At 30.4% G+C, this 16,041-nt stretch overlaps 2 protein-coding genes across 7 annotated transcripts in view; one reads left to right on the top strand and one right to left on the bottom strand.

Moving 5' to 3' along the window:
- The first annotated feature begins 896 nt into the window (after positions 1 to 896).
- LOC126845001 (uncharacterized) lies at positions 897 to 9,599 on the top strand. The gene is made up of 3 exons (XM_050583577.1): positions 897 to 1,033; positions 4,345 to 4,428; positions 8,005 to 9,599. Exons 1-3 carry the CDS (start codon positions 934 to 936, stop codon positions 8,361 to 8,363), a joined length of 543 nt encoding a protein of 180 aa, XP_050439534.1. The 5' UTR covers positions 897 to 933; the 3' UTR covers positions 8,364 to 9,599.
- A 25-nt stretch (positions 9,600 to 9,624) lies between these two features.
- LOC126845000 (nuclear factor 1 X-type) overlaps positions 9,625 to 16,041 on the bottom strand; it is a 101,615-nt gene continuing 95,198 nt past the window's right edge. For 2 of the 6 annotated variants that reach the window (XM_050583573.1, XM_050583571.1), the window contains exons 11-13: positions 15,734 to 15,957; positions 10,172 to 10,433; positions 9,627 to 10,085 (exon numbers count right to left, since the gene is read on the bottom strand). In XM_050583573.1, coding sequence (XP_050439530.1) covers positions 9,928 to 10,085; positions 10,172 to 10,433; positions 15,734 to 15,957 — 644 coding nt within the window. In that variant the 3' untranslated portion in view covers positions 9,627 to 9,927. Of the gene's footprint in view, positions 10,086 to 10,171; positions 10,434 to 15,733; positions 15,958 to 16,041 lie in introns of all 6 variants that reach the window. The other 4 variants (XM_050583572.1, XM_050583575.1, XM_050583574.1 and 1 more) reach the window with 4 other exon arrangements.

Below are 16,041 nucleotides of genomic sequence, written 5' to 3'. Positions count from 1 at the left end.
ACCGCTACAGTTTTTTCTGCCTTTATAACATAAACAAGCTATCTCGATTTTTTGTTTCTCTTTATATCTTCACCGTTCTCAAGCTAAGGCATTGTGTTGTAATATACTTTCAACATTCCTCAATCAACCTTTCCTAGTCAATCCGTTCTTCTATTATCATAATTGCTGTCCTTTTATTAGAGCTTTCAAACAAGACATGGTGTGTAACTCTGATTTATACAGTACCGGTGTCTCCGTACGAAGTGACCCGGGCAAGAATATCATAATATGAATAGCTGAGTGGGAAAGGGCTAATATTCTTCAACACCAAATTTTCGGAAAATTCAAGAAAACTGTTGATTCTCTATACAATTTATATAGGGATTATAATTAAACTCCTGCTATTAATGTTTAAATAGGATATTATCATTTATATACTTCTAATATGAGTCTACCTTTCAGCTATAAAATGGCTATCACAGTTTATTTTTAGAATTTTATCGTTTTTCCACTCAACTGTTTATATTACTATAGCACAGATTTCGATCGGGCTTTGTAAAAAAAGCTAATGAAACGGGTTTTCCATTTACAGGCCATCCACGGCTGTCCGTGGCCTATACAGCATTATTTGACAAACATTTTCTGAAGTCATCTGTTAATATGTGTCATACGTCGGATAGACAGACATATTAAATGAACGGTTTTTATAACTATAGATTCCCCGTTTGTACAGTTCCATGTCCGTGTGGTGGTCGACTTGTCGGCTGACTATTATTATTAGTGGTAGTAGCCGTCTTTTTTTTTTTATTGCAAACCAGTTGCAATAACGACAGGTCGTGTACACAATATTTAAATGTTATGATTGGCAGCAAAGCCGAAACCGTGTGTAAAGTGAAAGTTCCGCCGCCCAAGTGAAACCTGCATGTGTGTGTGTAGGTATTAGTGAGTGTTTGAATGTGCCATCAGTTTGCGGCCAGTCGCACCGTCTTCACGATGGTCCGTGTACCACCGAAGCCCATGCTCCTGCTGCTGTCTTTAGCCGCGGCCATTTCGTGTAAGTAACTTGCACTCTAAGACGTTTACATAACCACGCAGCGACACATTTTCAATATTTTTAAAATTACGTTATCAACCATGTTTTAATGGTTTTTTTTATGATGTTCCGGCACAAATTCAATGTTTCAAAACTGTCCGTATAAACGTTTAGAAAATATTTTGTAAATAGCATTTTTGGAACATTAAATTTCCGTCCGAAACATCATTTTGTCACATGTCTGAGAACGCTTTAAAAATATTTACATTTTGTTGTTCTACGGGACGCCTAATATTGAAACGCAATCGTTATTTCCTAAATTGACAACCGATAAGTATTACGTTAATATGCAATAAATTATACGTGTAACAGTCGGCCACCGTTGAATGTCGGCAACGCATTAAATTAATCATCAGTTTTCTTATCAATTAAATATTAGCATTGCACAGCAGTACCATATTACACCCACCTTCACAATGCCTATTTTTTATCTACCTCGCGTGTAATATAAAATATACAAACGTTATTTTTATTTTTTATTATTATTATATTATACATCATGTTCGTCCATAAAACCAAATGGTATTTAAATGGTAGGCGACGGCCAAGCACGTGCATTTAGGTCAACCGAGTATACACGCACTAGAAACATTTTGACATTATTTTATTGATTTTACATTTGTGAAGTTACAACTCAATTGATTTCTAACAATAATTACATTTTTTTTTGTAAAATCTGTATATTGGAAGTTAAGGAGACCATCGAAGCTGTTGGTGTAAACAATTCGAACGACCGCTGGGCGCTTTTTTTGTAAGGTCGGGGAAAATAAATAAGTCATAACCATTTCGTAAGTAGGTACCACACTATCATAGAGCGTGAGAATAAAAATCCCACCAGAACCATGACGAGTATAAATTATTCGTTTTTGTTTCGTTTAAACAAGTTTCACCAATCGCGACCGACTTATCATGCAGGTATAGGTACAGCGCCTATAATTAATAATCAATTGATTTCACTGAAATTCGTTTGATTTACAATCACTCCATTCCATTCGATCGTCAGTGATGAAATTACAAAACAATTTTTACAGAGTGACTTAATTTATTTTCATTATAAGACCTTGAGGGTCCGGGATCCTTCACACTCTCTGCACACACGTCCATCCCGATTCAACTTTATTTTATTTCGATATTAGTTAAACGGTAGTTTATAGGGGTGAAGGATATGAGTTTCGACATTAGTACTTCTCCTCCTCCTCCGATTACATGTATAGTTCGGGTGAAATTAATTCCCGGGCCTCGCATGACCTAAATCCGTACAGCAGTGTGGCAATGCATAATATAGAACATACACCCGGATATCAATTTATTTATATACATTAAATTTGAAAATCAACAGTAACTTCTATAAACTCTCATCTTAGACGTATTTTTTTTTGTGATTACAAAAAGTATAAATTGTATCAAGTTTTAAGTTGTAAAATGTCTTACAAATAAGTTGTAGGCTAAGCCCCCTCCACCTAATACGCCTATAATCTTCTATTTATTTTAAACCTATAGCCATTCAAATGTACTTTATATCATATTGACTATTTACTCCTTCAAACAACTTATTTTGCCTTTTCTTATTAACTGTGATGTTTTAAGTGATTTTTAGATCATCAAATGCTAGACGCTAACCATTATTAATCAATACAAATATTTTCAAATAATAATCCAGCTGTTGATATTTCATAAGAGATTCCAATATTATTTCCGTTTTATTAATAGAACAGAAGCTTAAGCAGCAATGTTTATTATATAGAAGGAAATATTTTAAGAACCTAATTTATAGTAATGTATAGTGCTTAAATAATTTTTTATAAGTCATGGAACCAAACTGTTATGGGTTATTTCGCAAACGGACGTGACTAACAGCGAAAAGTTACACAACGTGTGTTTGTTTATATGAATCGAAACGTACATTTTACAAAAATTAGCAATATTTCCTATTTCAAAAATCACGGTAGATGTAATATACGAGTATGATACATAACATATCAAGCAGCTTCAGACGTGGTAATACTCTGAAATGTCGTTAATAGTCAAAACACAACAAACCTTTTTTTTCAATCTGTATGTCCAATAAAATAAAATTAAAAAATGTATACCGTTTTTAATCGAAATATAAATGATACGCAATAGTCTTATGTGACAGGTCCTATTAATTATTATAGTAATATTATAATCTAACCTAATTTGATTATCTCTTCATTCGACAGTCAACAATGGCAACCGTTCTCGTCTTATCGAGTGGTTTTAATAGGAATCTATTTTTCCAGGTAATAGTTAACATTGATATAATCGTACATAGGTACTAACATAAAAAAATAATTTTTAAAAACATGAAACAAAAAATGATATTATCTTGAACTGCCTTATGATTGGAAAAATATACTATACGACAAGTAGTCGTGACATTAATACAATTAGTCATTTTACCTATAAATGCTCGTTATCTTATTGTGACAAATGATTGATAAAAATATGGACACTTCAAATTAATACCTATGGTAAACTTTTATTGAACAAATAAGGTGAACAATTGATTTTACCAAGAAATGAATTGCATCCAAATGTAATACTATCGATTTCTCAAGGGCTAATTTGTTATTCTTGTTATTTCTTCATTATTAATACGTTAACCTACAAACATCTCTTAATCATAATAATTGACTTTTAATTTGTATTCAGTCATTGTTAAATTTAATAGGAAAAACGTTTTAAATCATTTACCTACATAGCATCTAATATATTTGGTAGGTTGGCAGAATTTGATATGACACTTTATGTCAATTTTTGAGGAATTATACCATTAGTTTTAAATTAGGTCACAAGTTGCAAAAATTTGTATAACTGAGTGCATTCGTTATCACACTAACGTTGTTAAAATAGAAGCTAATACTTAAAAATACATTTTTGCTGAAATAGTTCAATTGTATTTTTCTGTAGGCTGTAGGTTGGAAGAAGTGACATTATACCATAATATTATAATATACATACAATGTATGTATTATTGTCTGTTATCTATAGACATATTTTCACACCAGATAAAGCAGATAGTTTAAGTATAAACTTTTTTTAGCAAGAAAACATAATATATATATATATACATTATATGTAAACTTTTAAAAACGATTTATTTTGGACATATATGTATATATAATATTTTTTATTTAAAAAGTTCACTCTTATTTGTTGTCCGCGATTGAAGATTTAGACTGTCGTGTCTATACATAAGTCATTTAATTTTTTGTACAATAATATAAATAATAATAATTTCGATTTTTCAGACGTCAGCGCTACCATATTTGTGCCCGAAGAAATACCTTCCCTGCTATCGGTCGTTTACAGTAATTTGCCACCGATTAAAAAAGGTAACAAAAATATATTTATATTTAAATTGTATAACTAATCGTTATTGAGAGCACAGCAGTTGTTTCCGAGTGTATTTGTTAAAAATGAAATTCATGTTTACATTTCCTATTTGACCGTCGAGAAAGTGACGGGAGTTAGTTTAAATAGTATTGTTATTATATGCGATAAAATATAACATGTATAATAATATTACAGTCGGTAAACGGATTACGGTATTTAAGTATGATTATCCGAGTGTATATTGAGTATATAGAGTACAAGACATCGTGCATGCATTTGTTTAACAGCTCTTTTAATAGAAATTTCTAAACCGTTTTAAAGGAAAGTGAACACATCACATCACATCACATCACATCACATTATCGTAGTTTTCCCATTGCGTGTGCGCGCGGTGAAATGCGATTACAACAATAACGGTAATAATAATTATTACTGTTGTAAGGATTGTCTCGTTATATCACTCCAATGTCCGTTATTTGAATAGTAAAATAATTTTAGAGACTCGCCTTGTTTCGTTAATGGTCTACAGGGTGATCAATTTAACGTAAGACACCCATTATCTCGGAAAATACTTGCAATTATGTAGTTTTTCTTTTTGATTTTGATTTATGTTTTTTTTTTAATATTGTAAAACTAACAATTATTTAGCAAATACGTAGAAAATAATATTACACCATATGTTGTCTTTTTTTTTTGGTATCTCTAATAATAATAATTGTTTAACCTGTACTGTTTTTTATATTAATAAAAACTTTAATTACAGTCTTTAAAAACAGATACGTATAATATTATTTTTTAAGTATCATCAAAATTGTAAGGTTCTTCAAACTTTATAGGATTATTTGTAAATGGCTAATGATAATGAAAAATGTTTATAAATAAATGCTATGATAATCTGATAAAAAAATCCTAAAAGTTCCTCATATATCAAAATCTTATCAAATTGAAGTTTATGGCGTTCTATATTTAATTTCCTGTCAAAATATTCAAAAATAATTTTACAACTATTATAAATTAGTAAAGTTTTCTAAAAAAATGAATTTAAATATATTATTCAAATGTGAGACTATTCTACTTGGTATAATATAAGCAAAACTGGTTTAATTGATTAAGATTATTACGCATGCCATAGGCGTATAGGTATTAGCAGCAATTAAAAAAGTAAAACAATTGATCGGTTTATTTTAATTATTATCATCTATATGCCTGCTTAAGCTACAAATACAATGTCTAGACAACGCTCCATACCTGTTGTGTACCTCTTGAAGTATAAAAGTCAAATAATTGTATATTATTTTTAAAAAAATGAGGTTAAATAAAATAAATAGATATAGCAAATTAAATATATTTTTATTTAATTAAAATATTACACTAAGTTCAATATACTTTAGTTAACTGAATATGTAAATAGTTATTATCGATTCACTTATATCTTAATTGCCGGTAAGTAAGGCAAACATGAAATAACAATATATTATTAAATTAGAAATAGGTAGCAAAAAGTAAGAACCTGCAATAAATGTAGATACAGCTATCAATCAATACAGTATAAATACATTGTTTTACTATACAGGGGGATCCATTTAACGTAAGACACACAATATATCTCAAAATATCTAATCTAATCCAGCAATTGTTTAGTTGTTCTTAAAAAAAAAAAATGTTTATGCTATTTTACAATAATGTCATATAAAATTAGTAAATATTTACCTTTTATAGTATTCTTAAAAACGTTTAAAACTTAAATAGTAACGTTAAATTTAATTTAATTTTGAAGAATAATTTGCTGAACATTTTAACTAGTCGATAACCAGTTTTGAATAATTATTTTGAAGTTAATGAAATTTAAATATTATTAGAACAAGAGGTGGAGTAATGAGTACGGTTGAATGTTGGCTGTTATAAAATTAATACTAAAGTCCACCCTTCCTCCTGAAACATTACACATTAATAATTTTTAAAATAGTTATTTAAAACTTGTTATCGACCAGTTAATATTTTTAGTAAAATATTCTTAGTTAAAAAAAGGACCAATAAAATATAGATGTTATAATTGAAGTTTCAAACGTCGATAGAACTTTGGAGTTTCCAAAAGCATAAAAATTGTAATATTGTAAAATAACATAAACTAAATTGTTTCCAAAATAAAAACTACAATATTAGTAGTATTTTCAAAGAAAATGCATGTCCTATGATAAGTGGTTCTTCCGGTATAGTCAATAGTCGTAATATGTAAATTATAACATTTCTATGTTGTGTATTATATCACTTTGTCATAATTTTTGTAGGAGACAATCTTGAATTTGTCTTTGTGTAACTAATTATTAATAAAAATACATAACACGACTTTGTGTTTGAATAAAATTAATCAGTCATTGTGTTGACACGTTTTATAGTAAATCAATAAAAAAAATAAGCCGAATTTAGCTTTTGTCGTTTTATCAACTATAATTTAACAATAATAAAATATTATCATCAGCATTCTTGGTCATGCACACTGGTGACTGGACAATCTTTAAGTCTCCTATTTTTTTAGGTGTTTTTTTTTATTTTATAGATAGTATAAATTTTACAAGTACTAGAATCAAGTATCTATATAAGCAGATTATATCTAAACATTAGAAACGAAATTTCAAGATTGTTATTTTTTAATTCAAATTCTACAATACTCATTTTTTGATAAATCACGTAACAAATTCATGATTTCAGAAAAGTTTCAGAAACTCACTCGATACATAGTTAGATACTATCTATTAAGTTACTATTTTTTAAGTGTTTTAGACGTCTAATATTATTCAAAAAGTATTAACTCAAAGTGTTGTTATGCGTAAAAATTATCCTTAAAAATTATTTCACGAATAATACCTACCTGTTTATTACATCATATTATGGAATTTAGGATTCAAATTTAATTAAAAGATAATCTTTTGTTAGTGAGTAAAAAGATATCAGCACTTTTGAATAACTATCTCTTATTAATGTTAGACATAAGCTCGTTGATGAGTATGTTACTTGTAATTTGTTAATCAAACTAGATTTATTTATGAGTAATTTCCGAATTACCCTTAAACTATCTTATTATTGCAAAAAGCCCAATAAGTACAAGGGGAATAAAGTATAGTGGAAATGATACATTTCCTGTTTCTTAAAAAGTAAAGCATATGAAATTTTTAGCAAAAATCGAATTTTTAAGCTAAAAATGTCAATCTTAAGCAACACTAAATTTAGTAGAGACTAGAGAGTATACTTATTGTTTATAACTGGAGCGACACATTGGCTAAACGTCTAAGCTAGAGGAGTATCATATTTTCAAAAAACTTCAGCAATCAATCGGGCAGAGCCCCCAAGTAGCTTTCTAGAAAGTATGAGTGATCTATAGAGTTTTTAAAGGGTTTAAATTTGTCAAACCTCCTTATAGTTGCGCTAACACTGTAATGTTGAATCTTTATTTGCCGGTTATATTTTATTGACAGTCTATCGCAGCCAATGTTTGTCTGCAAATTTGCTGCAATTTACTCTGTGACTCGTATGAGCCAAATTAAATCGTTAACCACTGACTTTTTCAATGTGCGCAGGAACGGATTCCAAGTTTGGCGTAGGCTTCAGATTGGGACCGAACGCAGACGTGCAGTTCCAACTTGAATTGGGACCTCAGAAATACACTCAGCCAATAGGACCGACCAAGGCTGACGATAGTTCGTCTAAAAAGAGACATGTGCCAGCCACTCAAGGAAAACCCAATGACTGGCTGAACAATTGGAGACTGCAAATGAATCCTGGCTACGTGGATGACGTCCACTCTGAAGGGTCAGACAACAATGACCTCAATGCACCTCAGCAGTCCACCGAAATGGTCGACTCGGATACAGTTATGCACCTGAAACAATTATACAATATGCGCCAAGCCAGACGAGCCGACACTTCCAATACATAAACAATACTACATGACCGTGTATTATAATTTCCAGTAGAATGGATTTCATTTGAATTTTGTAAATATTATCAAAAATATAATTTATTATAGGTATACAAACCTCGATTAGTTTGTTATGTCATTAAAAATTAACCATAGGCGGATACATGGTTGATTCAATTCAGCTGATTTCGAACAGTGCGCAATTTAGTCCTTATAGAAATAAATGAACACAGCTATTGAAATTGAACCTCTCTACCTATGCCACTATAATTATTTATCACCCATAAAGCAAAGCAACTGAAATATTTTTAAAATGTTATCAAACATGTTTTCGATATTTAATAAATCAATTGTAATGATTTTGCACGGAGTGTATTATTTCAATAATGTAATTTACAACAAAATGTTTAAGTATGATTTAAAATGTAATATACATAGTATATTATTAGACAAATAATATTTTGAAACATTAAATTTTAATCTAAAACATTATTGTAGCACACTAAAATATTGAAAACATGTTATATATATTTATACATTATTACTTTATATATTATGTATTTACTCTGTACTTAAACAAACTACATGTGTATTATAGTTAGAAATAAATATATGTATGTGTATGTGTATAAGTATTACTCTAAGTTCAGTTATACCTGAATGTAGTTCAATAGTTATGGATATCTAGTCTAACTGTTACAGCATATTGCCTATCATACAAGGAAAGTAATTATCAATGACAAAATATTACATTTCATGCTTTGTTTAGAAATTAAATTAAATATGAACGACGTCAGTCGTACATGCAATTTACTGATGACCTAGAACCAAATTCTAATAAGTAACTATTTAAGAAAATATAATTAATATAAAGTTTTAGCTATATTTATACTAAAATTTGCGTTAAAATGTCATAAATTTAGACCTAATAGTTTGATTAAAAATAATTCTATTAAACAACTTTTTTTAGCGTGTGTCTTGAAGAAAACTAAGTACACGTCCTTAGATTTAATTTAAAAAAAACAAAATTGTGATCATATTACTAACTTGCAGTCAAAATTGTAAATAACCCAATATTATCTAACAAAAATGACTAACATTCTTGTAATAGATGTCGGAAAGCCGTACCCAGAGAAAAAACTGAGAACTCGATTGTCAAAATAAAATATTTATTTAAAAAAAAATTGTTATTGACTAGAGGATTTAATGTTATTATGGTTGATGTTTCAAAAATAATAAAATACTCTGCACATTTTCTAGTTAAAAAAAAAAACAATTATTTAAATTAAAATTACTGCCGCCTGAGACTTAAAAAAACAATAAGCATAATACAATTTCCTTAACTCTAACAATGCAAAATAATTAATTATATAATGTCTCTATTACATTGATTTATTTTGAAAATTGATTTAAACTTTAATTATATAACGCTATTGTTGTTTTACACGCATACGACAATAAATTATTATATAATAATAGTAATAATAGTAATAATAATAATAATAACCATTTATACTAAAATAATATTATGTAATTAACTAAAATAATTTCCCTATATTATTCGATATTGTTCGCTTAATAGCTACGACTGCGACTTGTTCATGTTGTCTTGAGAACCGTCGGTGACGTTAGGACTGTTCCGGCCACCTGGGTTTGTTGATTGGATGTGCTGAGATTCGTTTGTGTCCATCCTGTCCAGGCCTTCGGTCGTCTGGTGGACCACGCTAGTGAAATACCTGTCTGTAAACACAAAAAAAAACAGGGTTAAAAACAACCCAAAACTCAAAATATAATTTAACAATTAGTTATCCGAGTAAAAAGCATACCATCGTCCATAAGGGAACCACCGTTACCCTGACCGTTGTTGCCGGACATGAGCGGCGTCATCATGTACTCTTCTTCGAGCGATATGAAAGGCGGCGCCGACGTGCACTGAGTGTTCCATCTGGGCAAAGTGGTCTGCGAATGGCCCCTGGGTCTAGTCGACGATGGGCTTGTGCTTCCCGCGTTTGTCAGCAGACTTAGGTTGGTCGGACTTATCACACCGGACACGGTGTTCACCGACCCGATGTTAGAATAACTGAATAGCTGAACACACAAAACAATTTATTAGCACCTCTATGTAACTAATATTGTGTGCAAATACCAAGTATAGAAACGCACCTAGACCGTAGACGGGATAAATGACGAGCCCCCCCCCCCCCCCAATGGCCAATTGCTTAAGGAGTCGTATGTTCTTTAGTGTTATAAAATAGTAATATAGTAAAGTTTTCTTATGATTTTGATTACATATTTTATGTTTATCTAATAGATAATAGCTTAAAGTATTATTTTAAATAATATTTAGGTGTAGGATAAATGAAGGGTAAAATTATCTTTACTTACACACACTTGAGAAACATACCCCTACATGACAATTAACTGGAACACTTCATTGTTATTAACATTTGTGATCATCCGTCATGCTAAGTACTAACACTCTATGTTGACAAATTTAATTTTGAAGTATAAAAGGCGAATAGTGCGAAAATCAATGCATGGGGAGTAGGCGAATAGTAGGTAGTTAATAGGTAATAAGAACATTTAGGGTACTCGGGAAAAGAAATCTTAGTTTCTTAATAGCTGAAACGAAAATCATCGAATTACAGAAACTTAAAAGGACTTAACAGAACTATGCTTTGGTGGATATTACCTCCATATCAATAAAAATTTCGTCAAGTCTAGGAGAAGATAAGTTGAAAACCAGGCTAGAATTTGCGTTGAATTATAACAATAAATTCCTGCAACTAGTTTTATTATTTTTTTATACCTAATTATTATCTATACCTTATGTCCATTGTGTTCCTTGATCGCAAAGTCTACACCCACTTTATATTTTTAGAGCTCGTTATGAGCAACGGGTCTTCACTGCTTCCGAGTATATTAAGCCAAAAGGATACGTTAACATTCCCACCAATATTTTTTGTAACGGTTCGTAGAAAATATTATATTTGCCGTTGTTGTAATAACCGATAGGTGTATGCACGAGTTAGGCAAAAATCACTCAACAGAAATGATAGCAATGATGTGGCCTTCGTGCTAAGTAACTCAAAAACGAAGTATCTTGAATAAATTAATTTAAATTAATACTTTAATTCTACCGCAAAAAAAATTTTAGAATAATTATAGTAACATTTTTATTTCACGACAAAGATTGTATGAATTTGCTATACACCTTGAGGGCATGACCTTCTGTTTGCAAAGTTTTATCTAGTTTCTAAGTAATATCAACATAAAATGATGACAGATGATGTACATACCTGAAAAATATTATTGATTTCAACCCGTGCTCGGTAGATATGCATAACTCAACACGTTTGTTAGAAGTGTTATTTATCAAACAACAGTACACAACCAAAAGCTTAACAATTATATCACAATAGGCATGGCAATAATTATTGTTTTACAACATTTTATTCTGTTCGTTTGTTAGAACACAAAATAAAAAAATGAAGTACACTGTTCAGTGTAATACAAATTATAGATGTTGTCGCCGTCTCCACAGTGTATAATATTTTACAGTTACGTCGAGATATGACTCTAAAATAATGTTCTTGATAATTAACTTAATATTTAAAATAAAAGGTAAAGTCTAAAGAACCCAATATAAAGAGGATCGGGAAACAGAAAATACAGAATGATTTTTGTTTCTATTTTATACGCATAATATAATAATAATATGTAATTTATGTACAGAGGGGTATCACAAAACAGATCCTAATTCTACCATAATAATATAATGTAATGTATAATATATAATAGGTACATATATTATACAAATAAAAATTATAATACACATACATAAAAAAGACATAGTACTTTGGTAATTTTTAAAACATCATAACATTATAAAATAATAAATAATGATAATCAATAGCGTCGGATAGTAGATTAACAATTGATAATTATCATATGCAAAGCTATACACAATAATTATATAGGGTGGCGAGCAGCGGTGTCTGACAAATTTGTACACACCGCTGTTGTACAACGACGGGTAAGTATATCAGAACAACAATCGTACGATACAACACTATTTTATTACCGTTTGTCATTAGATTAATTATCATTATTGTTCATATTAAATACAACTGTTATTATTATTATCGTTATATCGGCGTAAAACAAAAAAATTATTTCGTACAATATATATTGATTTACATAACATAAAAAACCTATAAAACAAACAAAAACAATAACAAAAATAAATAAAAAATTATTATAATACAGATAACTATTAAATAATAAATACACGATTATATATATATATATATATAGTATAATACATTTTAAATTATAATAATATAAAAGCGGGGTTGAGAGGACACGCCGAGTTTATTTAATGTAATCTATTTGAAATGGAAAGACCATTTTTGGTTTTGATTATGTACCAAAATATGTTTTGATGAGTCTTATGTATGATACACTAGGTGATTAAGAAAATTCCCAAATGAATCGTACGATGATTCATTTGTGTTTGTAAACAGTCGTTCTAGGTCATATTGTAGAAGAAGCCCTTAAGGCCAGAAAAGCTTAACCAACAAACGCGTTGGACTACTTTGATATATATAAAAAAAAAAAAATTAGAGTTATAAAGATTCCTAAAACTGCGTGCGTTGCAACAGAATACTATTTGGAAATGTGTGGGTCAAGCCATTTTCATATTAAGCAGTTTGATTAAATGAATTGTATTGCCTTAGATTGGATTACAATGTACAACCAATGTTAGATAGGGATGAGGAGCTTATAGGTAATATTTTATGTTCACTAAGTGTTACAATGCGGTGAAAGTGTGTGTTACATTAATAATATAAACAACGATTATATTATACATATACAAAATGAACTGGAGATGGAGTAGGCAGAGACAAAAATATTATATTGTCTCCCTTTCCAGTGTCAAATCGAAAATAACGCGGTACAGCTGCGTTGACCTACTGCAGCAAGAAAGACCGACGTCGACGTCCTTGGCACATAATGAGATTTAAAAACAAATTTACATATGTTACTCGAATGCAAAATATTAATATCTATACACCTAACACAATCGAAAAACGCTAAGCTACCACGAAGTGTCTTCCCTTCCATTCGCCACGTGCGTGTGCACTTTTGATGCATTTTTGGCCTTCGTCTTCAAAAAGACACACCGGCTGTATAATAATAATAATAATAATAATAATATAGTAGTGTATGCCTTGGGTAACGTTTGGAATTTAATAAGCGATAATTTAGTAGGTTTTTTTTTGCGCAAAATTAAAATATTTCGTCTTTCTGCGAATAGGTGTGTAATTATTTAATTTAAAAAACAGGAATTACTAGTTTCAAAACATACCGAATTAATGAATAAACGTGGCAGGGTGTGACGGTCAACTCTAAACGTATTTGATACGAGTAACGAAATGTTTTAGTCATATCGACGAAAATAGTATTATTATTAGTATACAGACATGATGTTTGGAAATGGGGAAATGATTACATTCCTATTGGCGTGGAGTAGGTACGGAAAACGGCAGAATTTGAAAAAAAAAAAAATTAACGTTATTGGACTTCTACCAAGACATATTTCACTTTAGGAATAACTTACGGGTTTCGATAAATCTCATTTGCTTTTTACACGCTCCATAAAAATAAAAACAAAGAAAAAACGGGTATATAAATAATATATCCTTGACTTATTGTATACACATACAAACACATTTCACATGGTGAAAAAACAAATGTGATTTTCCGTTAAAAGAAAATTATTTTTTATCCATCGTTTAATGGAATCGTATACAATTAAGAGAACTCGACAACGCTGCGATGGCGATAAATTGATACATTTTCAAAAGATGCCACCTGTGCACTGTAATCATATTATAGCAACCCTACTTAAAAAGTGATACGACAGAAAAAAAAACACGATTTTCCTGTTTATTATGGTATAATATGTTAAATAAATATCATAATTATATTGTGTAAAAACGTCATAAGTATATTCTTATTTTTAACCGATAGATGGCGCAAACGTAACTTATGGTAATACAACATTTTGCTGATTGAATATGATTCAAAGTGTCCAAATTGATTTTCCAATGATCCAAATTTAACAAAATGTTGTACTTTTTTAAATGACTTTTTAAAAAATGGCATTTCTTCAGTAATTGTGTCACTTTTTAAGCGAGGGTGCGATATATATATATATGCAAAAATGTATAACACAGCGGCCAAGGACAGCGTTTCAATAATGGTTTAGCAATAGCACCTATTTTAGAACATACGATAATAATAATAATAATAATAATTGTAGATACACGCGTCTAACTTAAGTGTATAGTAATTTATTAATAATATATACATTATACCTATACCTATAGAGAACAAAAAATAATTATGTTTGACAGTTGTAGTGTATTACAACGTTTTCACACAATACACATACCTACTATTAATTTGGTTTATTATAATAATACATATTTTGTTTATTGCACGTTTAATTTTACTTATTATATACATTATACATATTATATGGCTATAGATTTTGCTTATTCTTCAAGTGATCATAATATATATACGGATAAAAAAAAATCAACAGTTAAATCATATTATTTGATGTTATTACTTATTTTTGTAATTCTACTGCGTCTAACAATATGAAATCAACGTAAAGCGTCAAAAACAATAATTAAAATAAATTAACATTTTACACGATACAGTTAGATTTATGTACAAGATAAAAAATAACGTTTGCCATGAAACATCATGTAACACAACGGATTAAACAACTGTGGTGATGCTTATTCCAAAAAATTTTTTGCACCTGGAGACTTAATTGGACGGTCCTAAATTGGCGGCGTTAAAGGTTAATTGAAAAAAAAAACAACAACAACAAAACAAACAAACAAAAACGCCAAAAATTGCGGCAAAGCGTATACATCAAGTAGTTCAAAGTGTTTTGGTTATCGTCGGTCGGATTGAATATTATGTCCCAGGAAAGTTATTACACTTTACACGGAGCGGATATCAAATAAAAATAGATAATTTTTCCGAATTATTTGATCGTTAGGGTTATAACCAGAACACTTTGGAGTCGGCCGTAGACTGAGGGGAGAAAAACGGTAGAGTTAATAGTGTTGTTATTGAAAGTAAGTATTACAATGTGTGATGAGTGTTTCACAGCCTAAATATATCACAAAAACAAAACAAAAATGTCGGCAGCCTAAAAATAATATAATATTATTATTATTATTGTACGATTATATTGTTATTATTCGTTAATATTGCTTTGGACGATAAAACTAACAAAAACAAAACCGTTAATAGTTTGACGGGTTGTAATCGTGTGCTGGCAAGTTGAACGAATAGGGTACCTGGCCGTGTTGTATGTGCGAGAAGTGGTAATCCCGGTTGGCCGCCACCGTGAACGGGCTGCTGGTCACCACGCTCCGGCCGGAAGAGGACAGTTGCGCTTCCGATATCTGACTCATAGGCGGAGGACTCTGGTCCGAGTCCCGGCCACCGGGCGACCCGTCACCGCCCATGGGTGGTGTGTTCGAAGTCGGTGGCGAGTTGGAAGGCGCAATCGTCAATTCGCCTAAAAACACACAACAAATCGTTAAATTTCAAATGATTTCCCTCCCGGCCCACACGTGGCAGACTGACAAAAGAAAATTAAAGT

This window comes from Adelges cooleyi, unplaced genomic scaffold (genome assembly GCF_023614345.1).
Source record: "Adelges cooleyi isolate 19-005CV unplaced genomic scaffold, UGA_ACOO_1.1 ACOO_flye_CR_arks_rails_tigmint_CR_PRNA_651, whole genome shotgun sequence".
Classification (NCBI taxonomy): domain Eukaryota; kingdom Metazoa; phylum Arthropoda; class Insecta; order Hemiptera; family Adelgidae; genus Adelges; species Adelges cooleyi.
The sequence above is the reverse complement of the archived record's forward strand: the minus strand, read 5'-3'. Positions and strand labels throughout refer to the sequence as shown.